Source organism: Pecten maximus, chromosome 1, assembly GCF_902652985.1.
Source record: "Pecten maximus chromosome 1, xPecMax1.1, whole genome shotgun sequence".
In the NCBI taxonomy this organism is placed as follows: domain Eukaryota; kingdom Metazoa; phylum Mollusca; class Bivalvia; order Pectinida; family Pectinidae; genus Pecten; species Pecten maximus.
In genome coordinates, this window is record NC_047015.1 from 46,081,351 (window position 1) to 46,108,320 (window position 26,970).

The window sequence follows — 26,970 nt, forward strand, 5'->3', positions numbered from 1 at the left end:
AACATTTGACTATAACTATATGTTGTTTTCCTCTAAGGTTTTGTTTGTAACTATAGATATTGTTTTATCTAACATTTGACTATAACTATATGTTGTTTTCCTCTAAGGTCTTGTTTGTCACTACTCTATAGATATTGTTTTATCTAACATTTGACTATAACTATATATTGTTTTCCTCTAAGGTCTTGTTTGTAACTATAGATATTGTTTTATCTAACATTTGACTATAACTATATATTGTTTTCCTCTAAGGTCTTGTTTGTAACTATAGATATTGTTTTTACAGGAAGTACCCGTAATTGTGGCTAGAGGACACAGATGATTGGTAACCATGGGGTCGGGAGCCAGCACCCTGACTCCTCCCTCCTCACCTGAACTTAACAGTTATAGTAGAAGATCTCCCAAATCCGGAGACAAAGGTAGGCTCCAAAATAGATTTTAATTTCAGGATCATGTAGTATAGTTACTCATTTATTTCTACATTGGCATTGAACTCTCCAGCCTTCAGGCCACATTTCAGAGAATTGCTCATGATACTCAGACCAGAGTTAGGGTGGGTTGAGGTTGTAGGTTTGGTAGCTAGTACATATGTACTTACAGGAGAAAAACTGCGGAAGATATTATTATAGCCCCTACCCCTACTATACTAGAATCAGCTTGCCTGTCTGTCGGTCCGTCTGTAGAAAAAATATTGTCTGAACAACCCCTCCTCCTAAACTGGTGATCCGATTCCAAATAAACTTCACAAAGATATAAAGGAGCTATTATTATGTAGATGAGCATGCATTTTTTCCCTCACAATTATGGTTGCTATGGTAGTTGGTCACTGTAAAGAAGGTTTTTAGATAAAGAGCTATAACTCCTTAGTTGGCTTACAGTTTTTAGTTGGTACTGTGAAAAAAGTAACTAAATTTTCACTGTTTTTGTGGATAGAATAAAGAATGTGCCAAACATAAACCTGATTGAGACGTTGCTATTATCTGTTTTATAGTTTCATCTAAAAATCAATTATTTTGGCTTTAGACTTGGTAAAACCACAAAAAAAATAAATAAAATGAATCATCATAAAAATTGATTACCTCTAGTTTAAAATTGAAGAGCTAGAGGCGGTGAGTGAATTACATCTCTTAGCATCAGCAGGTAAGAAGTGTTTAGATATGTATCTAGATTATGAAGAAATTCATCATACACTAAAGAAGTATGCGATATTGTCAGACTAACATTGATAACTCCTTTGTAACCGGGAGGTGAATAGTACGTACGCCACCCCCAGACATCAAACCTGTGGCCCTTTAATGCTCCCTACGGTTTGTCATTATACCTATTGAAGAACAGGGAAACCCCTATCTACCACAAAGTGTAGGAAGCTGCTGTAATCAATTGTATCGTGACGTCTTAGTTCCCCCTTCCCCCTGAGGTCCTTTAGATCACCATGCACTTCATACCAGGTTTTAACTCACTGTCAGTCCAAAGACTGCCAACGACATCAATTTTAATCTGACAGGAATAAGGCAAATATTGTATTTCAACTGGGAACTGACCCCTGTGCTCCCAGTGAAATGCTCTGCTGATTGAAATAAAAAAGAATTTCTCTCAAGTACAAATCTAAAATGTACAAAAGAAATTCTCTCAAGTACAAATCTAAAATGTACAAAATTTGAAAGCTGCTGCACCTGTTAAAACAAAATGGCTATTTTTGTTGCTATGTGTGAAGACTAATTGGTTTTCGTGTAGGCAAGGTGTTAACTGAGTGATAAACAAACGGATATACATCAAAGGTACGGAGGCTGCAACTATAGGCTCACCAAAACTCTACAACAAAACACGTTACATAATCGCCCCCTAAGGCTCTGAAAAAAACATTGAAGGGAAATAAAATTTTATATGAAAACATATGTTCAGAAATATTTTTTTATTTGGTCTTTAATATTTGAAGTGGAGCCCGGGTGTTGTTATGTAGATTTATTTCCTTCTGTTGGTAAGTGCCACTCCCAGACTTCTGATGGTTGATCAACTATTAATGATCTATTTGTAACTTTCTATTGGATTTAATATTCCATACAAAATGTTGTTCTGAATGGTGTCTCCTAAAGCTACGTAATATATCCATATTTTATCAGGTAAACCCTGCTAACAATGTGGATTTAGTGTGATAACATCGTAGTCAATCAATTGCTCTTTTCCCACCTATCCCCCCCACAAACTATCCTGGTTGTGCCAATCAACACATAGATAGTTTTATATTGACTTGATTTTCCATCACTAAAGCTCACCTGCTGAGCTTTATATGTGATGTGGTGTCCATCGTCAACTTTTCTTTTCAAACAGCTTCTGCTCAATAACAGAGAAACGCAGAGACTTGATATTAGGCTTGTAGCATGCAGAGGTGAATGGCTATACCAAGTTCAAATGTTCAAATGTTCAAATGAATGACCTTGACCTCTTTAGTTAGGTGAGTGATGTAGGCCCTCTGAGTCTCTTGTTGATAAGTAGCATATTAATTAAGTCTCAGGGATCAGCTGTCAATGTATCTGCAAAACTTACTTAGCTATCCGTATCTCTTTGGTATGGAAAATGTATTAAGTAGCCTATACCTGGCATTGGAGATATCTGTCAACCATTCTGTAACTTGTATGATTATAAACATGTAAATTTTCTATATCTCTTATGCAGAATGTAGAATATCATTAATTGATGCTGGTATCAGAGATATCTGTCAAATTTTCTTTAACGAATGTATACATTTGTATCTTGATCTTAAATGTGGTAGTGGGCAATCATTAATCGTTATTTAAAGTAATCACTGTTATTGAAGATATGTCAATCATTCTGTAACTGTCCTGGATAATGTTCGAATGTCTCTGACACTGTTCATAAGGTTTGAATGTCTCTGACACTGTATATAAGGTTTGAATGTCTCTGACACTGTACATAAGGTTTGGATGTCTCTGACACTGTACATAAGGTTTGAATGTCTCTGACACTGTACATAAGGTTTGAATGTCTCTGACACTGTACATAAGGTTTGAATGTCTCTGACATTGTATATAAGGTTTGAATGTCTCTGACATTGTATATAAGGTTTGAATGTCTCTGACACTGTATATAAGGTTTGAATGTCTCTGACATTGTATACAGAAGGTTTGAATGTCTCTGACACTGTACATAAGGTTTGAATGTCTCTGACACTGTACATAAGGTTTGAATGTCTCTGACACTGTACATAAGGTTTGAATGTCTCTGACACTGTACATAAGGTTTGAATGTCTCTGACACTGTACATAAGGTTTGAATGTCTCTGACACTGTATATAGGTTTGAATGTCTCTGACACTGTACATAAGGTTTGAATGTATCTGACACTGTACATAAGGTTTGAATGTCTCTGACACTGTGTATAAGGTTTGAATGTCTCTGACACTGTATATAAGGTTTGAATGTCTCTGACACTGTATATAAGGTTTGAATGTCTCTGACATTGTACAGAAGGTTTGAATGTCTCTGACACTGTACATAAGGTTTGAATGTCTCTGACACTGTACATAAGGTTTGAATGTCTCTGACACTGTACATAAGGTTTGAATGTCTCTGACACTGTACATAAGGTTTGAATGTATCTGACACTGTACATAAGGTTTGAATGTCTCTGACACTGTACATAAGGTTTGAATGTCTCTGACACTGTATATAGGTTTGAATGTCTCTGACACTGTACATAAGGTTTGAATGTATCTGACACTGTACATAAGGTTTGAATGTCTCTGACACTGTGTATAAGGTTTGAATGTCTCTGACACTGTATATAAGGTTTGAATGTCTCTGACACTGTACATAAGGTTTGAATGTCTCTGACACTGTATATAAGGTTTGAATGTCTCTGACACTGTACATAAGGTTTGAATGTCTCTGACACTGTACATAAGGTTTGAATGTCTCTGACACTGTACATAAGGTTTGAATGTATCTGACACTGTACATAAGGTTTGAATGTCTCTGACACTGTACATAAGGTTTGAATGTCTCTGACACTGTACATAAGGTTTGAATGTCTCTGACACTGTACATAAGGTTTGACTGTCTCTGGACACCTGTAATCATAGGTTTGAATGTCTCTGACACTGTACTATAAGGTTTGAATGTCTCTGACACTGTAACATAAGGTGTGAATGTCTCTGACATCTGTACCATAAGGTTTGAATGTCTCTGAACTGTATATAAGGTTTGAATGTCTCTGCCCACTGTACATTAAGGTTGGAATGTCCTGACCACTGTACACTAAGGTTTGCAATGTCCTGACACTGTACATAAGGTTTTTGAATGGTCTCTGACATCGTACACAAGTTTGAATGTCTCTGACACTGTACATAAGGTTTGAATGTTCTCTGACACCTGTACTATAAGGTTGAATGTCTCTGTACACTAGTACTATAGGTCTGGAATGTTCCTCTGACACTGTACATCAGGTTTGAATGTCTTCGACACTGTACACATAAGGTTTGAATGTCTCTGACACTGTAGTAATAAGGTTTGATGTCTCTGACACTGTATATAAGGTTTGAATGTCTCTGACACTGTACATAGGTTTGAATGTCTCTGACACTGTCACATAAGGTTTGAATGTCTCTGACACTGATGTACATAAGGTTTGAATGTCTCTGACACTGTACATAAGGTTTGAATGTCTCTGACACTGTACATAAGGTTTGAATGTCTCTGACACTGTACATAAGGTTTGAATGTCTCTGACACTGATGTACATAAGGTTTGAATGTCTCTGACACTGTACATAAGGTTTGAATGTCTCTGACACTGTACATAAGGTTTGAATGTCTCTGACACTGTACACAAGGTTTGAATGTCTCTGACACTGTACATAAGGTTTGAATGTCTCTGACACTGTACATAAGGTTTGAATGTCTCTGACACTGTATATAAGGTTTGAATGTCTCTGACACTGTATATAAGGTTTGAATGTCTCTGACACTGTACATAAGGTTTGAATGTCTCTGACATTACACATAAGGTTTGAATGTCTCTGACACTGATGTACATAAGGTTTGAATGTCTCTGACACTGTACATAAGGTTTGAATGTCTCTGACACTGTACATAAGGTTTGAATGTCTCTGACACTGTATATAAGGTTTGAATGTCTCTGACACTGTACATAAGGTTTGAATGTCTCTGACACTGTATATAAGGTTTGAATGTCTCTGACACTGTACATAAGGTTTGAATGTCTCTGACACTGTACATAAGGTTTGAATGTCTCTGCCACTGTACATAAGGTTTGAATGTCTCTGACACTGTACATAAGGTTTGAATGTCTCCGACACTGTACATAAGGTTTGAATGTCTCTGACACTGTACATAAGGTTTGAATGTCTCTGACACTGTATATAAGGTCTGAATGTCTCTGACACTGTACATAAGGTTTGAATGTCTCTGACACTGTACATAAGGTTTGAATGTCTCTGACACTGTACATAAGGTTTGAATGTCTCCGACACTGTACATAAGGTTTGAATGTCTCTGACACTGTACATAAGGTTTGAATGTCTCTGACACTGTATATAAGGTTTGAATGTCTCTGACACTGTACATAAGGTTTGAGTATCACTAACACTATATGGAGAACATTTTTAGCCTGGTATTGGATATGTGTCAACCTTGCTGGTCCCTTCATTATCACATGATGTTTATATTGATCATATATCTGTACACTAAAGCTAAAAATCATCTCCCAACATTATCATTTGTTATTAAGGTAAAATGGCTTGCTGTTAAAAGCTGCATGATCATATCCGGCCCAGTAATTGTATCTGACCACTATATGGCCTAGAAGATGACCACCACAAGGGGGCTGATGGTCAATAATTGAAAGAGTCCATGGTAGTACAGATGTTGGTAAGGACATTGTAACAGAGTATTTGTCAACCTAAATGGACGGTGAAATGTTTTGCTCATGTAGAGGGGAAGGACTATAACCACTGGCTTTGCTCAAGGTTATGGGCGATGTAGCTCAGGCAGCAATGCCTTCCACTGGCACTACACCATTGCCAGACAATTCTGGCCAGACACTGGGATATACCAGTAGTGTTGCCAATTCTAGTTAATGTATTGTCTGAGATCGTAGACATCTCCGTTACTCCCACGGATAGTTTAATTAGGCATTAATGACCAAACGGTTGGAACACAGGTGGAGATTATACAAACATTTCGTCATATTGACATCTCTGATTGGCTGTGTAGTCGTAAATCTATGAATTAGGAAAACTTGTCCTTGGGAATTTAACCCAAAACTGGGCGAATAAATGATGATTGTTGCTTATTAAGCTCCTTTTGACAATAAGCTAGAAGATTTTCTCTGTATCTGTCGCTCATCTGCCAGAAAAATAGTAGGGGTGATCTTCAGTGTAACCAATCAATATGCAGAGTATTTACGATCCAGTATCTGGGTCTCATTACCGTCTCAAAAGAGAGCGAGGACGCATTTTTATTCATTTCCAATGAAATATGTCAGCCCCATTCAGTTTTATTAAGTGCTTGTTAAGATTTGTTTCGGAGTGAATGCATTTGCTTTTAAAAATTTCAGAAATTAGTCATTACCGTATAACAGCTCTGCTTCAAATGAATTATCCGGGGACCCTTTAATAACAAATTGCTTCATAAATTGTGAGATATCTTCACTGATATTATATTGTCTGCTTACGCTTTTCAAACAAAGAGATGACATTTTTAAGGTATTTTGACAAACTGCATATTGAAACCTGTTGCACTTTGAGAAATGGAGGCAATGAACTTCATCCATAATGACAGATTTAGTTAACTCGTATGGGTTTCAACATTCTTTCAAAAAATGGGGTGAAAATGCTAGTAGTCCTCAAAGGATATTCAGTCAAACCTGCATTAGCAACCACCTGAATTAAACGACTCCCTCTCATATTGCGACCGTATTTTTTCCTCCCAACATTATTTACTATACTTGTGACCTGAATAAGCGGCCACCTGTCAGACGTGACTAAGGACCATCATTTCTGTGTCCAAAATAATGAAAAGCCATTTTTTCCTGTGACTTTCTGAGTTTTAAAAAGGAAGCAGAAGTCATAATCAAGAAGGAAGCATATGAACCTGTCCGCTTTTAAAGATTAAAAGATACTTTAGAAATGCATGAAAAAATGTCTTCAATTTCTAATTTTGCCCTGATAACACCCAAAAACAAACGAAACTACTTTATTTCTGAAAAAGGAGAGGGGATGTGGTGAAAAGATGTTCTAGCCATTCAGACAATTTTCACCAAGATTTGATTGATGAAAATGTAAATATTTGCTGGAGAAGCATAAAAAAGAATGTAAAAACAGTCAATTTTCTGTTAAACTGAGATTTCCTACAACTGTAGTCTATTGTTTCCTACAACTGTAGCCTATTGTTTCCTACAACTGTAGTCTATTGTTTCCTACAACTGTAGTCTATTGTTTCCTACAACTGTAGTCTATCATTTCCTACAACCAACTGTAGTCTATTGTTTTCTACAACTGTAGTCTATTGTTCCTACAACTGTAGTCTATTGTTTCCTACAACTGTAGTCTATTGTTTCCTACATCTGTAGTCTATTGTTTCCTACAACTGTAGTCTATTGTTTCCGACAACTGTAGTCTATTGTTTCCTACATCTGTAGTCTATTGTTTCCGACAACTGTAGTCTATTGTTTCCTACAACTGTAGTCTGTTGTTTCCTACATCTGTAGTCTATTGTTTCCTACAACTGTAGTCTATTGTTTCCGACAACTGTAGTCTATTGTTTCCTACAACTGTAGTCTGTTGTTTCCTACAACTGTAGTCTATTGTTTCCTACAACTGTAGTCTATTGTTTCCTACAACTGTAGTCTATCATTTCCTACAACCAACTGTAGTCTATTGTTTTCTACAACTGTAGTCTATTGTTTCGTACAACTGTAGTCTATTGTTTCCTACAACTGTAGTCTATTGTTTCCTACATCTGTAGTCTGTTGTTTCCTACAACTGTAGTCTGTTGTTTCCTACAACTGTAGTCTATTGTTTCCTACACATGTAGTCTATTGTTTCCTACACATGTAGTCTATTGTTTCCTACAACTGTAGTCTATTGTTTCCTACAACTGTAGTCTATTGTTTCCTACAACTGTAGTCTATTGTTTCCTACAACTGTAGTCTATCGTTTCCTACAACTGTAGTCTTTTGTTTCCTACAACAGTAGTCTATTGTTTCCTACAACAGTAGTCTATTGTTTCCTACAACTGTAGTCTATTGTTTCCTACAACTGTAGTCTATTGTTTCCTACAACTGTAGTCTATTGTTTCCTACATCTGTAGTCTATTGTTTCCTACAACTGTAGTCTATTGTTTCCTACAACTGTAGTCTATTGTTTCCTACAACTGTAGTCTATTGTTTCCTACAACTGTAGTCTATTGTTTCCTACATCTGTAGTCTATTGTTTCCTACAACTGTAGTCTATTGTTTCCTACAACTGTAGTCTGTCATTTCCTACAACTGTAGTCTATTGTTTCCTACAACTGTAGTCTGTCATTTCCTACAACTGTAGTCTATGTTTCCTACAACTGTAGTCTATTGTTTCCTACAACTGTAGTCTATTGTTTCCTACAACTGTAGTCTATTGTTTCCTACAATTGTAGCCTATTGTTTCCTACAACTGTAGTCTATTGTTCCCTACAACTGTAGTCTATTGGTTCCTACAACTGTAGCCTATTGTTTCCTACAACTGTAGCCTATTGTTTCCTACAACTGTAGTCTATTGTTTCCTACAATTGTAGTCTATTGTTTCCTACAACTGTAGTCTATTTATTAGTTCCTACAACTGTAGTCTATCATTTCCTACAATTGTAGTCTATTGTTTCATACATCTTTAGCCTATTGTTTTTCTACATCTTTAGCCTATTGCTTTTCTACATCTTTAGCCTATTGCTTTTCTACATCTTTAGCCTATTGTTTTTCTACATCTTTAGCCTATTGTTTTTCTACATCTGTAGCCTATTGTTTCCTACGTACATCTTTATTGTTTCCTAAGTCTGACTCCTACATCTTTAGCCTATTATTTCTTTTACATCTTAAGTCTATTGTTTCTTACATCTTTAGCATATTGCTTCTTCTACATCTGTATTCTAATAGAACTTTAGTCAAATTTTTTGCTCTGCCAGTTTTGATGGCACCGCTCATGATTTGTTGTAAGGCCTATATAAGGAGATCTGGTAACATTTTGTGTCTCTCCTGAGATACTGCCATACTTTGACATAAGACCAGTATACAGGGATTTGGTAGGAAGTCTTATATTGATCTTGGTTTATGTCAATACCCCAATGATGAACAATTTATACAGTAGACACTGGATTGTTTTAAAAGGTCTACATAAATTTGCCATCACAGATCTGTACATGTGGTTGTGTATATATTCAAGGTGGTTTATCAGCACAGGGCCTTGTCAATATCAGTTATCAGCACAGGGCCTTGTCAATATCAATTATCATCACAGGGCTTTGTCCATAGAAACAGACTTTTTGACATTGTGTTAAAAGTTTATAATTTCAAGGTCTTGTTGGCATAAGAAAATTCACCATCACTCACAGGGCCTTGGTAACATAATATTATAGGGAAAATTCCTCATAACAGGGCTTTGGTGACATACAGAGAAAATTCATCATCATAGGTCCTAGGTAATATTAAAAGAGAAGTTTCACCATTACAAGCTTAAGGTTGTTGGCATCCAGAAAGTTCATCATCACAGAACCTTGTTCGAATGAATATAGAGAAAATATATCACCACAGGGTTTTGGTGCACACCTCATATAGAGAAAATTCTTCATCACAGGGTCTTGGTTTTAAATATTTCAGATTTCATATGAGATTCCATATCATATTATATTTGTGATACTGTGCAACTTTCCAAAACCGATCCTTCTCAAAACCGACCACCTCTTGATACCGATCAAAATGGCGATGTACAGAATTGATCCTTCTTTGTTATGGTAATAGAAAACTTCCCAATACCGATCCCATTGAATTACGAGTACTGAACTGATTTTGTGTCCAGAATCATTAAAATATATCCAAAATTACTTCTTTCAATCGCCCTTTAACCTGAGCAAACATGACAGGTGTCCAGAAGCAACTGACCTTGAAATCAACACCTGTGATGATTTTGTCCTAAACTTTGTCTTGGGCATACGTATAAGGTAATTATAATTGTTACATAACACTTACGACTAAGAGGACCATTATGATTTAATTGTGTACTAATCAAAACAGACAAAGATTAAACCAAATTGCCATGCATCATTGAGGCAGTACAGTCAGTTTACCATAAGAAAACAAGTAGAGCTAGAAGCTGGAGTTTTGTATGTAATTCGTAAGAGGCTCTGAGTGGGTTATTTTAGCACACAAATTTGTTCATTTTAAAATGCAATATTGATGTCCTGAATATGGCCGGTAGGAACTGGTTAATGTTTAAAATTATTGTTCTTATTTGTATTTGTAAAACCATTCTAGTTTGGAATGAAATAAAATACCCCCTGTGGTGCCCCATAGGCACAGAGGTGTAGCGATATGGATAGGTTGGATGTAGCTCAGTGCCGATGACAGTGAAATGATACGTGAAATGGTATTATTTTGGCATATATTTGCAGTCAGTAATATAACTGATTTAATTAGTTTAATTTTCATTAATTCTGCATTCTAAGTATATTCATTAACTTAAATTAAATTTCCATAATATATAACACTGCTTTTAAGGGTAATACTATACCCACCTACTCCTCTTGAAGATAAGTTTTTTGCCTGTAGTAATTACTACCATAGGCTTATCTAATCATTATCCATGGCAGTTTTATAGGACTTCAGGGTTGGACTGACATTCAAGTATACATCATGCATAGATTTTAATTGCTGTAGTACATTAAGTTGTCTGTCCTTGACAAACAGTCAATACAACTCCTCAGTATATCTGTCAGCATTGACAGTTAACAATTCCATCTGGATCATCATCATTTTCAGCTGATGATTCCTTTAATCTTGTCAGTATTGTCACCCAGCAAATTCTTTGTCTCATTATGATTGTCAATAAATCATTCCATTTACCTGGAAAATTGTCTGGAGACAATGCCTTTGTCTTGTCAATATTATCAGCAGACAATCCTCTTCGTCTTGACAATTTTGTCAGCAGGCAATCCCCTTTGTGTTGTCCCTTTTGTCTTGTCAATATGGTCAGCAGACAATCCCATTTGTCTTGTCAATATTGTCAGCAGACAATCCTCTTTGTCTTGACAATTTTGTCAGCAGGCAATCCCCTTTGTGTTGTCCCTTTGTCTTGTCAATATTGTCAGCAGACAATCCCATTTGTCTTGTCAATATTTTCAGCAGACAATCCCCTTTGTCCTGTCAATATTTTCAGAAGACAATCGCCTTTGTGTTGTCCCCTTTGTCTTGACAATTTTGTCAGCAGACAATGCCCTTTGTCTTGTCAATATTGTCAGCAGACAATCCCCTTTGTCCTGTCAATATTTTCAGAAGACAATCGCCTTTGTGTTGTCCCCTTTGTCGTGACACTTTTGTCAGCAGACAATCCCCTTTGTCTTGTCAATATTGTCAGGAGACAATCCTGTGTGCCTTGTCAATATTGTCAGCAGACAATCCTGTTTGTCTCCTCATGTTGTCACCAGCCAATATCTTTTGGTCACTCAACATTGTAAGCAGAAAATCCCTCTGGCTTTTCAGCAGTTTTCCCAGACAATTCTCACTGACTTATAAGTATTGTTAGCAGGTTGTTCCCTCAGTCTCATCAGCATCATCGGCCGACCATTCTATCTTGGTATCAGGCACTGGGTGTCTTGATAACCCCCGACCATTCTATCTTGGTATCAGGCCACTGTGTGTCTTGATAACCCCCGACCATTCTATCTTGGTATCAGGCACTGGGTGTCTTGATAACCCCCGACCATTCTATCTTGGTATCAGGCCACTGGGTGTCTTGATAACCCCGACCATTCTATCTTGGTATCAGGCACTGGGTGTCTTGATAACCCCCGACCATTCTATCTTGGTATCAGGCCACTGTGTGTCTTGATAACCCCCGACCATTCTATCTTGGTATCAGGCACTGGGTGTCTTGATAACCCCTGACCATTCTATCTTGGTATCAGGCCACTGTGTGTCTTGATAACCCCAGACCATTCTATCTTGGTATCAGGCACTGGGTGTCTTGATAACCCCCGACCATTCTATCTTGGTATCAGGCCACTGTGTGTCTTGATAACCCCCGACCACTCTATCCTGGTATCAGGGCACTGGGTGTCTTGATAACCCCGACCATTCTATCTTGGTATCAGGGCACTGGGTGTCTTGATAACCCCGACTGTTCTATCTTGGTATCAGGGCACTGGGTGTCTTGATAACCCCCGACCATTCTATCTTGGTATCAGGCACTGGGTGTCTTGATAACCCCCGACCATTCTATCTTGGTATCAGGCCACTGGGTGTCTTGATAACCCCCGACCATTCTATCTTGGTATCAGGTCACTGGGTGTCTTGATAAACCCCGACCATTCTATCTTGGTATCAGGCCACTGGGTGTCTTGATAACCCCCGACCATTCTATCTTGGTATCAGGCCACTGGGTGTCTTGATAACCCCCAACCATTCTATCTTGGTATCAGGGTGGGTGTCTTGATAACCCCGACCATTCTATCTTGGTATCAGGCACTGGGTGTCTTGATAACCCCCGACCATTCTATCTTGGTATCAGGCCACTGGGTGTCTTGATAACCCCCGACCATTCTATCTTGGTATCAGGGTGGGTGTCTTGATAACCCCGACCATTCTATCTTGGTATCAGGGCCACTGGGTGTCTTGATAACCCCCGACCATTCTATCTTGGTATCAGGCCACTGGGTGTCTTGATAACCCCCGACCATTCTATCTTGGTATCAGGGCACTGGGTGTCTTGATAACCCCAGACCATTCTATCTTGGTATCAGGGCACTTGGTGTCTTGATAACCCCCGACCATTCTATCTTGGTATCAGGGTGGGTGTCTTGATAACCCCGACCATTCTATCTTGGTATCAGGGCACTTGGTGTCTTGATAACCCCCGACCATTCTATCTTGGTATCAGGGTGGGTGTCTTGATAACCCCGAGTACCCAGTTGGGCACCTTTCCATGTCCAATCAAGGAGTCAAAGCTAGGTTGTCTTTGTGAAAGACATCCATGTTTTCCATTGTTCCATCAAACCACTCTCATAACACCTACCTGCTGATTGCTTTCCACAGTATCTATAAGCTGTATGAAAAATTACTATTTAACTGGTTGGTTAGAAAAATCAATTTTCACGTCATGGATGGAATTGATGACAACAAATTGGATGAATTTGTGTTTGACTATGGTGCTGGAGATTAAGGTTGTAATCTTCATCCTGAGCTCAGTGAAAGTCTGATAATGCGATTCACATACATGTGGTATAGTTATTAGACAGAACACCACACTGTGATAATACCTTGAGGAGATAAACAGGATTCTGGTTTTCTTATGTCTCATTACAGTATATAATTGGTCGTCGTCTGGTGATAAACTCTCCCTAATTAATCAGCCATGGCCTAGGAAACCATGATGGTCGCTGTCCAAGTCACTGTTACTGGGAAAGGCCCACCATAAAATACATAGTGTTTCAATTTCAGGTAAATCTTTTGATCTATCAGTAGTGGAGATAATGGAAAGGATTAAATTCAAAAACACATAAAAAAAATAGGATTAGTTGGCATGTCACTTACATGTGACATAATGAAAATTGTGTCAATATTTCAGTATGGTGGCAATTGTCTCAGTATTTCATTATAGTGCCAACTGTGTCGGTATTTCATTATAGTGGCCACTGTGTCAGTATTTCATTATAGTGGCCACTGTGTCAGTATTTCATTATAGTGGCCACTGTGTCAGTATTTCATTATAGTGGCAACTGTGTCAGTATTTCATTATAGTGCCAACTGTGTCAGTATTTTGTTATAGTGGTAACTGTGTCAGTATTTAGTTATAGTGGTAACTGTGTCAGTATTTAGTTATAGTGCCAACTGTGTCAGTATTTAGTTATAGTGGCCACTGTGTCAGTATTTCATTATAGTGGCCACTGTGTCAGTATTTCATTATAGTGGCAACTGTGTCAGTATTTCATTATAGTGCCAACTGTGTCAGTATTTTGTTATAGTGGTAACTGTGTCAGTATTTAGTTATAGTGGTAACTGTGTCAGTATTTAGTTATAGTGGCAACTGTGTCAGTATTTAGTTATAGTAGTAACTGTGTCAGTATTTCATTATAGTGCCAACTGTGTCAGTATTTAGTTATAGTGGTAACTGTGTCAGTATTTAGTTATAGTGCCAACTGTGTCAGTATTTAGTTATAGTGTCAACTGTGTCAGTATTTAGTTATAGTGACAACTGTGTCAGTATTTGATTTTAGTGGCAACTGTGTCAGTATTTAGTTATAGTGGTAACTGTGTCAGTATTTAGTTTAGTGTCAACTGTGTCAGTATTTAGTTATAGTGGTAACTGTGTCAGTATTTAGTTATAGTGTCAACTGTGTCAGTATTTAGTTATAGTGCCAACTGTGTCAGTATTTAGTTATAGTGCCAACTGTGTCAGTATTTAATTATAGTGTCAACTGTGTCAGTATTAAGTTATAGTGGTAACTGTGTCAGCATTTCATTATAATGGTAACTGTGTCAGTATTTAGTTATAGTGCCAACTGTGTCAGTATTTAGTTATAGTGGTAACTGTGTCAGTATTTCATTATAGTGGTAACTGTGTCAGTATTTAGTTATAGTGCCAACTGTGTCAGTATTTAGTTATAGTGCCAACTGTGTCAGTATTTAGTTATAGTGGTAACTGTGTCAGTATTTCATTAAAGTGGCAACTGTGTCAGTATTTAGTTATAGTGGCAACTGTGTCAGTATTTAGTTATAGTGTCAACTGTGTCAGTATTTAGTTATAGTGTCAACTGTGTCAGTATTTAGTTATAGTGCCAACTGTGTCAGTATTTAGTTATAGTGTCAACTGTGTCAGTATTTAGTTATAGTGCCAACTGTGTCAGTATTTAGTTATAGTGTCAACTGTGTCAGTATTTAGTTATAGTGTCAACTGTGTCAGTATTTAGTTATAGTGCCAACTGTGTCAGTATTTAGTTATAGTGTCAACTGTGTCAGTATTTCATTAAAGTGCCAACTGTGTCAGTATTTAGTTATAGTGTCAACTGTGTCAGTATTTAGTTATAGTGTCAACTGTGTCAGTATTTAGTTATAGTGCCAACTGTGTCAGTATTTAGTTATAGTGACAACTGTGTCAGTATTTAGTTATAGTGTCAACTGTGTCATTATTTAGTTATAGTGCCAACTGTGTCAGTATTTAGTTATAGTGCCAACTGTGTCAGTATTTAGTTATAGTGCCAACTGCGTCAGTATTTAGATATAGTGGCAACTGCGTCAGTATTTAGTTATAGTGGCAACTGTGTCAGTATTTAGTTATAGTGTCAACTGTGTCAGTATTTAGTTATAGTGCCAACTGTGTCAGTATTTAGTTATAGTGCCAACTGCGTCAGTATTTAGATATAGTGGCCACTGTGTCAGTATTTGATTTTAGTGGCAACTGTGTCAGTATTTAGTTATAGTGCCAACTGTGTCAGTATTTAGTTATAGTGGCAACTGCGTCAGTATTTAGTTATAGTGTCAACTGTGTCAGTATTTAGTTATAGTGCCAACTGTGTCAGTATTTAGTTATAGTGTCAACTGTGTCAGTATTTAGTTATAGTGCCAACTGTGTCAGTATTTCATTATAGTGCCAACTGTGTCAGTATTTAGTTATAGTGTCAACTGTGTCAGTATTTAGTTATAGTGGTAACTGTGTCAGTATTTCATTATAGTGCCAACTGTGTCAGTATTTAGTTATAGTGGTAACTGTGTCAGTATTTAGTTATAGTGCCAACTGTGTCAGTATTTAGTTATAGTGCCAACTGTGTCAGTATTTAGTTATAGTGTCAGTATTTAGTTATAGTGGTAACTGTGTCAGTATTTAGTTATAGTGGTAACTGTGTCAGTATTTAGTTATAGTGTCAGTATTTAGTTATAGTGGTAACTGTGTCAGTATTTAGTTATAGTGGTAACTGTGTCAGTATTTAGTTATAGTGCCAACTGTGTCAGTATTTAGTTATAGTGTCAGTATTTAGTTATATTGCCAACTGTGTCAGTATTTAGTTATAGTGTCAACTGTGTCAGTATTTAGTTATAGTGTCAGTATTTAGTTATATTGCCAACTGTGTCAGTATTTAGTTATAGTGTCAGTATTTAGTTATATTGCCAACTGTGTCAGTATTTAGTTATAGTGTCAACTGTGTCAGTATTTAGTTATAGTGTCAGTATTTAGTTATATTGCCAACTGTGTCAGTATTTAGTTATAGTGTCTGTATTTAGTTATATTGCCAACTGTGTCAGTATTTAGTTATAGTGCCAACTGTGTCAGTATTTAGTTATAGTGGCAATTGTCTCAGTATTCAGTTATAGTGTCAACTGTGTCAGTATTTAGTTATAGTGTCAACTGTGTCAGTATTTAGTTATAGTGTCAATTGTGTCAGTATTTAGTTATAGTGCCAACTGTGTCAGTATTTAGTTATAGTGGTAACTGTGTCAGTATTTAGTTATAGTGCCAACTGTGTCAGTATTTAGTTATAGTGGTAACTGTGTCAGTATTTAGTTATAGTGGTAACTGTGTCAGTATTTAGTTATAGTGCCAACTGTGTCAGTATTTAGTTATAGTGGTAACTGTGTCAGTATTTAGTTATAGTGGTAACTGTGTCATTTTTTAGTTATAGTGGTAACTGTGTCAGTATTTAGTTATGGTGTCAACTGTGTCAGTATTTAGTTATAGTGTCAACTGTGTCAGTATTTAGTTATAGTGGTAACTGTGTCAGTATTTCATTATAGTGGTAACTGTGTCAGTATTTAGTTATAGTGGTAACTGTGTCAGTATTTAGTTATAGTGGTAACTGTGTCAGTATTTAGTTATAGTGCCAACTGTGTCAGTATTTAGTTATAGTGGTAACTGTGTCAGTATTTAGTTATAGTGGTAACTGTGTCAGTATTTAGTTATGGTGTCAACTGTGTCAGTATTTAGTTATAGTGGTAACTGTCAGTATTTAGTTATAGTGGTAACTGTGTCAGTATTTAGTTATAGTGTGAACTGTGTCAGTATTTAGTTATAGTGTCAACTGTGTCAGTATTTAGTTATAGTGTCAACTGTGTCAGTATTTAGTTATAGTGGCAACTGTGTCAGTATTTAGTTATAGTGGTAACTGTGTCAGTATTTCATTATAGTGCCAACTGTGTCAGTATTTAGTTATAGTGGTAACTGTGTCAGTATTTAGTTATAGTGGTAACTGTGTCAGTATTTAGTTATAGTGGTAACTGTGTCAGTATTTAGTTATAGTGGTAACTGTCAGTATTTAGTTATAGTGTCAACTGTGTCAGTATTTAATCATGGTGATAACTATAGTGTGATTATTTCATTATGGTGACCACTAGTGTCAGTATTTCATTTTTCATTTTAAGATTTCTGATTACCAAATTGAAAGCTTGATAAAAAGCAGTGTTTTTTTTTTTTAATTAGTCTACCTAGTCCTAATGGGATGAAGCCCAACAAAGCTTGCAAACAGACATTACCTTGACCTTCGATTATTCAAAGTCACGGTGGTCAAATTTATATCATTAACTGAAATGCTTTCAACTTAAAGTTGTTAAAGCATTTGATATCAGATGAGCAATGCAGACCCATTAGGCCTCTTTAGACATGATGATTGAGATGATAGTGTTTTGTCAAACATATAAGCTGACAGACAAAATTTTGTAGGAGGAGTGATTGATTTGATGTTGTTTTGTAGGAGGAGTGATTTGATGTTGTTTTGTAGGAGGAGTGATTTGATGTTCTTTTGTAGGAGGAGTGATTTGATGTTGTTTTGTAGGAGGAGTGATTTAATGTTGTTTTGTAGGAGGAGTGATTTGATGTTTTGTAGGAGGAGTGATTTGATGTTGTTTTGTAGGAGGAGTGATTTGATGTTGTTTTGTAAGAGGAGTGATTTGATGTTGTTTTGTAGGAGGAGTGATTTGATGTTGTTTTGTAAGAGGAGTTGTTTTGTAGGATGTTGATTTTGTTAGGAGGAGTGATTTGATGTTGTTTTGTAGGAGTGATTTGATGTTGTTTTGTAGGAGGAGTGATTTGATGTTGTTTTGTAGGAGGAGTGATTTGATGTTGTTTTGTAGGAGGAGTGATTTGATGTTGTTTTGTAGGAGGAGTGATTTGATGTTGTTTTGTAAGAGGAGTGATTCGATGTTGTTTTGTAGGAGGAGTGATTTGATGTTGTTTTGTAGGAGGAGTGATTTGATGTTGTTTTGTAGGAGGAGTGATTTGATGTTGTTTTGTAGGAGGAGTGATTTGATGTTGTTTTGTAGGAGGAGTGATTTGATGTTGTTTTGTAGGAGTAGTGATTTGATATTGTTTTGTAGGAGGTGTGATTTGATGTTGTTTTGTAGGAGGAGTGATTTGATGTTGTTTTGTAGGAGGAGTGATTTGATGTTGTTTTGTAGGAGGAGTGATTTGATGTTGTTTTGTAGGAGGAGTGATTTGATGTTGTTTTGTAGGCTGAGCTACCTGGAATACCATGAACTGTTTGGTGTAAACATGTGAAGTATTGAATCTATCGCATGAACAAACATCGGCTGATTTAATGTGATCAATAAAAGTGGATTGACTCGCCTTGTCCAGGGAGAATCGATCAATGGATGACATACATCTTTAAGTTATAAATCCTTGATGGCCGAATCCTGCCGATAGTTGTCTTAGTCTTTATGGTCGAGTTGGTGCCAGTGATTGTCCTCCAATGCCTGTTTGGCTGATTCTTGTCCGTAATAGTTTTAGCTTGTATGGCTGAATTTGGACTGGGGTTGCTCTTGACTCAATAATGTGTCATAGGTTGTCTTAAACATAATGGCTGACACGTTGTCAATGTTGTATTAGCACTGACCAGTGATTCTGAACCGAAGACAGCGTTCTCTTGGGATCTGGATGGCTGTTATTTCCAATGGTAATGACAATTTAACTTATATTCCTTATGCATCGCTGAATACTAATTCCTAATAGACCTAGTTCTCTATGATGGGTTGTTGATGGGAAAAAACTCCAAGTAAAAATTGGTGTGAAACTCAACCTAAAACAGAAATAACCATATAGGCCTGTCAGTCAGATACAGGATATCGCTGACTCTGATAGCGAGATGTACCAGACCCCTAACTATCAGTCAAATGTCTGTCAGTTTTAGTCAGTAGATATATAGTAAAACAAAACATTCAATATGTAACAGAAATATGAGGGAAGACATTGTTTAGCTCCCCTCCCCAAAGGACAATTAATTAAGCTTATGATGTTGTTCTACATCTGCTGTCCATCTGGCCTTGTTTTCCTCTGAATAACCTAACAAAGAGACTTATAGGGTCATGATATTTATATAGAGGCTTGTTGGGAAGAAGGAGTACAGCGATTATTTAGATTAAGGACCTTGACTTTACTTTGAAGAGCATACCTGGGTCAAATATGTGAAATATTTATCTACCATCTTTTCCTCGTATAAACTGATGTCATTGACCAGTGAAATTCTGAGATGAAAAGTTATCAATTTTTTCAAGGTCAAAGGGATGAGCAAATATGCTAAAATCCTTCAAACAATTTCTTTAAACAACTATAACAAGCCCATGGTTATTGACATAGATAGTTAGCCTGTTTGAAAGGTGTATTGATTTGATGTCAACATCAATAAACTAAATCAATTTCACTAATCTTTTGATAAGCTGAAGAACAGGTGAGCGATACAGGCCGATTGTACCTCTTGTTTGGTTTTTGACGACTGAAACTAACAATTTGCATCAAATCACCTTGCTGATAAATATACCTGCAGCTTTTTCCACCACAGCCTACCTGACGATTGTAATGCTGTCTGTAGCAACAACGCAAGAGATATGTTCTATACAGACTTTGACTGTCTTAAGTATATACGACTTGTAATTCTGAAGTGTACGTAACATTCCACATGATCAAACGTGATGTTGAATGTAAATGGTGCAGTAAAGTACATGTAGCAGCTATTTATGATGTTGTAACACTACTTAAACACAAATCTATGTTCTCAATATGAATAATGCAAAAATCATTGCCATGTCATCCATGTAAAAATCTAGCCTATGAGTTTTTAGGGAGCCAGTGTCTGTTGGTGACAGCATCAGCTAATGTGCTGTCTGTACAGACAGGGTTACAGGCGCAGGGTCTGATTCCTGGCTATTCCTATACTAGGTCTATATAGCACTCCTCAACAGTGATGTATCATCTGGAAATATTCAAAATGTAAAATCTGCATTTAGAAGATGTCTCTCTCTGATATGCCACTGATTTTGAATTCCGAAAGGGATATAGAAAACACAAATCTACTCTTTGCCTGAATATACAATTTGCGACTTTTGAGAGATAAATTGTATTGGATATGAATTGTATACAGAAGAAATTGGAGTTGATTTAAACAGAAATTGTTCTTGCTCTTTGAGGTCAGGAATGTGAAATGAGTACTGTAAGTTTTATTTATTATACCGCTGGGATGGTTCGTCGTAAGAAAAGGGGTACTGCCTGGGCCTATGTACTTCAGTATAAGTACAGAACTAGATAAGAACACATGTACTTACCTAGTACATATGTCCTAGACAAAGTCTTCCCTCTGTAGACATCATTTGTTATGTCACATAATTGAGGTGTGGTGGGAAGGAGTCGTGAAAAAAACTTGCCAGTTGTTTGGCTCAAAGTGAAATGCCCTACCATTATAAGCTAAAGGGACATAGCCATCAGTCAAAGTTGGTAAGACAATCTGTACTTATATACTTGTCACAAAGTTTCTTGATGGCGTTCATCCTCAACATGGTATCTTTGTCACAAATGTTCTCAATTTTGGTCACTGTCAATATCATATCTTTGTGATGAAGGTTCTCATTGGTTGCCCCCTTCAACATCATATCTTTGTGACAAAGGTTCTCAGTGGTGGTTCCCTTCAACATCATGTCTTTGTGACAAAGGTTCTCATTGGTGGTTCCCTTCAACATCATGTCTTTGTGACAAAGGTTCTCATTGGTTGCCCCCTTCAACATCATATCTTTGTGACAAAGGATATCCCTTCAACATCATATCTTTGTGAGAGAGGTTCTCATTGGTAGTATTCAATATCATATTTTTGTCAGGAAATTTTACATTGGTGTTTACAAGTCCCATTAATTATGCATGTAAGTTTTGAGGAAAGTTTTCTGTGTTTTTATTAAAATGGTAATTGGCATAGATCAATCAACTTAATTTCTCTACTGATTTCCTGACAACTTTACATGTGTGACCAAAATAGGAATGAACTCTACATATGTTTCAGCTTAGTGTTACAGTGTACATTGTACCTAATGCTGTTCTGTAGAATATCGGTTAGTTGTCATGAAGACTGTGATATCTACCACTATAAAGACCATTACTTACATTACCTGTAAACCATATCAACTTGTTACATAGAATTACCAGTTAAGAATGCTTTTAAAACTAACAGAATTCAGGCCATGTTTATAAGTCCATACCAACCATCTTATTGATTGCAAACTACATGTAGCAGGCACTGTTGCAGTTTTAAAACAGGGAGTGTTTATGAAAGATTACATTTTAGATAGAACTAAAACAGATGTATGTACCTCTCAATAGCCACGTAAAATTATGATGGCTTTCATTTCGGCTATAAAAACCAAAGTTACAGTGCCAAAAGTGTTACATTGTCCTGTCTATCATAGCCTTAAAACTGTCTATTGGTTTGCTCGCAAAAGTCTATTGTTCTTCTTACAAATGTACCGTAGTCTATCATAGCATTATAAATGGTTGACATATAGAACAATAACTAATTTGTCTATTTAGAATTGCCTATTGGTTCCCTGATAATAGCTGGTCTTTTAACAGTAGTTTAATGTTCCACTTGCAATTGCTTATTATTCTATTATTCCCTAATGATCTATCACAACAGCTTATTGTTTCTTTTAAACTACTGTTTGTTGTTCCTTATAATTCTTCTATATTATCTTAGCTTAATAGTCTCCTTCCTATAACTTATTGTTCTACTTACAAAAGCTTATTGGTTTTCCTACAATAACTTATTGTTCTTCTTACAAAAGTTTATTGATATTCTTACAATAACTTATTGTTCTACTAACAAAATATAATTGGTTTTCCTACAATAACTTAATTGTTCTACTAACAAAAGATTATTGATCTTCTTACAATAACTTATTGTTCTACTTATTCTTATTAGTCTCCTCACCTCTTGCCTGAAATGATCCTGAGATGGTCCTGACCAAGTGTTGTTATTTTTTGGGTTGGTCCGAAATCCAAGATGGCTGTCATGGCAGCCATTGCTAACAGTACCACTATAGTGGCTACTAAGTTTTTGTACTACAATAGTACAAGGGTCTTTAGAGTCAGATGACTGTTAAGGCCATAGGGCCTATTGTTCTAAGTACTGAAGCATGTTTTTCTATTACAATAGTCTATAGACTTTCTTGCAATATGTTTTGCAATATCTTTAATTATAGCAATAATCTCGACTGTAAGGGTATTGTTAGGTGAAATACGCCGGCTTACAAATTTTCCTTGGTTATGTAGCTGCTGTGATAGAATGCACTTTGTGTTTACACAGGTGTTCAATGGAAGCATCTCTATATAGATCTGTTGTGTGAGGTTTAATTACTTAAGGCTTTTCTGTTTCCTTGAACGTTTCCTTGTGCTACAGGTGTTATCTTTTAAAATTGAAATACTTGAATGTGTTGATATATACTGTACTGGCCATGCAGTCTGTACTAATCCTGAGATCACATTATGTCAGATGTTATCAGAGAATGTCCGGGTATATTGTATACATTTATTATACCATCAGTAACTAGTCAGCAATTACTAGAGCCAGTTAACTCTCCAGTTGTCTGTCAGTCTGTCCATAGAGACTTTAGGGGAGGGGATGGGGAGGGGGGAGGGGGTAGCTTTTGTCTTACAGTTGTAGTTGTGCCTGTGGTAGGGGAGGGAAGGGGAGAATCATTACCATATTTTCCATGAGATTATGAGATTAATCATTTAAAAAAAAAAAAAAAAAAGGAATTTGATGATTGATGAGAAATTCCATGAGATTAATCATCTTTCACAAAATAAGAAAAGTGGAATTTGATGATTGAAGAGAAACAAATAATCATCTTTTACTCTAATAAGAGTGATAGGTGTTAAAATTTCATTATACACATAGAGAAGTATGTGACACATTCTGGAGGATATGACACAATGGGAAAGATAATTCCTAGACTTTACCGTAGTGATCAATTAATATTCCCCTTTCCATCGTGACTTTTCTCTATTGACGAAGCCTTACCAACGGCACTGATGTCATTTAAGATATCTAAAAAAAATGCATTTTATACACAAGTAAACAACAAAATGAAAAAATCTTTCTTAACAATATTTTGCACAGTTCTCATATGTTTACCAGCATGATTGGGCCGAAGGTCAAGGTCATTATTGCGGAGAATAAATAATACCTGTGTGGCTGTTTTTATTGATTGAATTTGATAAAACTCATGCACAGTTGTGTTTACTTTGAACACAAATGAGACATTTTGTATATCAACATGATTTGTTAAAGTTGCATGGGAAAGATTTTAAAAACAATAAGATTTCAACTCCAAGTAATACCATAATGTTTGATTTGGACATTAACCTTACAAAGGGCAAAGGTCACAAGCACTGTTACTAAAATAGCATTTCACGCTTACATTTTTTATCATCACTAAAGGTGCCTGGTCTCAAGGTCAGGGACACTAACCAAAAGAAGTTGTAAAAATAGTAACTGTCAAGGTCAAATCATTCCTACTAAAACTTACTTGGTTCAAGGTCACTCCAACAACCAGGATTGGTGTATTGTGAACTTTCCATATGCTGACAATTACATTATTTCTTGTCAATGTTCATTAATGAGAACTAATTGGAATTATAATGGATGTTGCGTTTTTTGTGTGTTTCATTACCACTTATCACTATAAGTAAGAACTTATCTGTGGTTAAAATTACCAAGTAGGCATACGTGTCTCATTGTGTTGCTCTTTAACATTTTAATCAAGCTTTGCCATTTTGAAAGTTTAACCAACTGACATATGGTTGTGTAAATGCTGTGTATGAGATACTGCTTATGAACAGGAAATTAAAAGACCAAGTCAAATTCAATTCCCTCCTGATTAAACCTAGACAAGAAATGCCAACTTCCTGTACAATAAATTACAACATGGAGTATTGGCATTTACCAGCCTCCAATCCTGCATTGTTTCATCTGATGATGGCACGCAAGGACAATTGTTTCACATCTATAATTGGAACTCATGTTATAAACTAACAGTATAGAGGAAATGACTTGTGTTATCAGAGAAAAGCTATATTTAGTGAGGAAGGTTACTAATGCATGTCTCCAAGGCTATATATATATATTTGTGTGACTGCCAAAAGGACTTACCTTCTGCAGAGGTCATTTCAAATATCAAAGGTCTGTTTCAGTATACATGTATATATATGTATATTTATCACTCTTTTGTCTAGGATAAGATTCATTTTTTCGATGTGATAAAGTGCTGTCTGCGTTGTCATGTGTCTGGGCCGATAAACAATTTTTAAACCAACCATGCTGATTAAAACTGTTGAATTGTTAAATTGATTTTTTTTTTCATGATAAAAAATGTTACGACATGACAATTTTGATATCACACTCTTTATCAGCCTGAAACCATGATATCAGGACACATATCAAAATTATAAGAACGTCTGATTATTACATAACAGTCATGTTTTATATATAACCTATGGTCATGTCATAGATATTTTACAAGATGTGCTTGTGTAATAACACTAGTATGACATCATAAATAAGTGATGATGTCACATGATGGTATTGGTAGGGGAAATCCTACTTAATTAAAAACAGCCTGTCTTTAATAATAATTGTTTCATGATTTTCAACGATTTTATACTAGATATATGAGTTGTATAATTAAGTCTTGTCAATGTAATATAGGATTTGTTAAACTTGTTGAATTATTGAAAATGTCATTTTTTGAATTTTTGAAAATGTAACTTGTTGAATTATTGAAAATGTTGCTTGTTGAATTATTGAAAATGTCACTTGTTGAATTTTTTAAAATGTCAGTGTGCGTACTCATCTTAAAAGGCTTGTTTCATCAATCTAAGGATTAAATAGAGGTTATCCAAGGAGTGACTGTTGTATATGGTATTTTTTTCACTTGCTTAAGTTACTTTTCAAAAGTTATAAAAATACGAACTTTAGCGAGATGTTGGTACATTAGTAATAGCGTGACGAGATATGGAGGGAGAATCTTTTTTAATAACTGCAGATTTTGTCTTGCGTCGCGTGAGAAAGGTCTTCATTGAAGCTTTAAATATCGTGAGTCTCTCACCGAGGATGTGAGAGGTGCCAACCAATCAAAATGCATTTACTTTATTCAATGTGTAGTATAAACTGAATATTATTCAACAGTTGTGATGATTATTTCATGCCTATCATGACAACTGGACGATTGACCTCGATATAATATCGGAGATCAATTGGTCAGGGTTACAGTTCCCTATTATAACAACTGGACGATTGACCTCAATATAATATCGGAGATCAATTGGTCAGGGTTACAGTTCCCTATTATAACAACTGGACGATTGACCTCAATATAATATCGGAGATCAATTGGTCAGGGTTACAGTTCCCTATTATAACAACTGGACGATTGACCTCGATATAATATCGGGGATGAAATTGTCAAATGTATGCAGATAATAAATAGTATAAAGAGAGGCTGTAGTAGTAAACTGTCCTGGGTTTGACTACAATGTCTCTAGATATACTTGTTAATGTTCCGTTTGACATTGGAGGAGACTCTCCAGACAAGTGTCACAATAAGACTTGTCGATAAACAAGGTCATAAAACCCAGCTTGCTACAAAGCAGCCATTTGGCTAACATCAAGTTGTCGTCTTTTCAGAACTAAAAGTTCCTGACTTCTGCCATTATTTCATTATCAAAGGACTTCAATAAAAATTGGATAGAATTCAGGTCAATTAAGCCTATCAAGTCAGAATTGTAGAAAGTGTAAATATGTGTTTTTATCCTTTAGCTTTGTAAGTGATGTCATCCAAAGCCAAATTAGGCTAATGTGTTTTGTGTCAGATGGTATATTTTCTCTATCAAATAGGATTGTATAACATATCTGACAGATATTTCTTATAGTTTTTAATCTAAATCAGTTTTGATTATTGTCAAGCTATAGTTGTAATGTTTTAATTTGTAAAAGTTAGTCATAATATTTAAGTATTTTGAAACAAATATAGAATCAAAATCAGAAATTCAAGGTTGTTGAACCTAAGATAAAAACATGTACATGCACTTACTTTTAGTTGCCTCAGAATTTATTTACTTTTAATTGTATACCTAATAGAGATAAGTTAATTTAGATGTACGTGCAAAAAGAAAATCTTGGGTATGCAAAAATGTTTTGCATTTGCATAATTGAGGAATTTTGGCCTTGGAAAATAGTAATAATTTTGTGTTTTTATTCATGAGAATTTTCGTGGAAGATTGCATTTACTTATTAGAGAGAGGGTGAGAATATATTATTTTGATGCAGCTCACTGAATCAGCTGCTTTTCTTACACTTTATCGATATTTTTGTCCAGAAATTATGAATGCACAGTATCAAAATAAAAGAAATAGAGTTTCAGGGGAAATAACTCTGCTAAAAATTCACCTTCA

The 26,970-nt window shown here is 36.0% G+C and overlaps 1 protein-coding gene across 4 annotated transcripts in view; it reads left to right on the top strand.

The window, feature by feature from the left end:
- Positions 1 to 291: 291 nt before the first annotated feature.
- The window catches only part of LOC117335464 (paladin-like), a 142,393-nt gene continuing 115,714 nt past the window's right edge, over positions 292 to 26,970 (top strand). For all 4 annotated transcript variants that reach the window (XM_033895476.1, XM_033895484.1, XM_033895493.1 and 1 more), the window contains exon 1: positions 292 to 419. In XM_033895476.1, the coding sequence (XP_033751367.1) occupies positions 332 to 419 (88 nt within the window). In that variant the 5' untranslated portion in view covers positions 292 to 331. The remainder of the gene's footprint in view (positions 420 to 26,970) is intronic.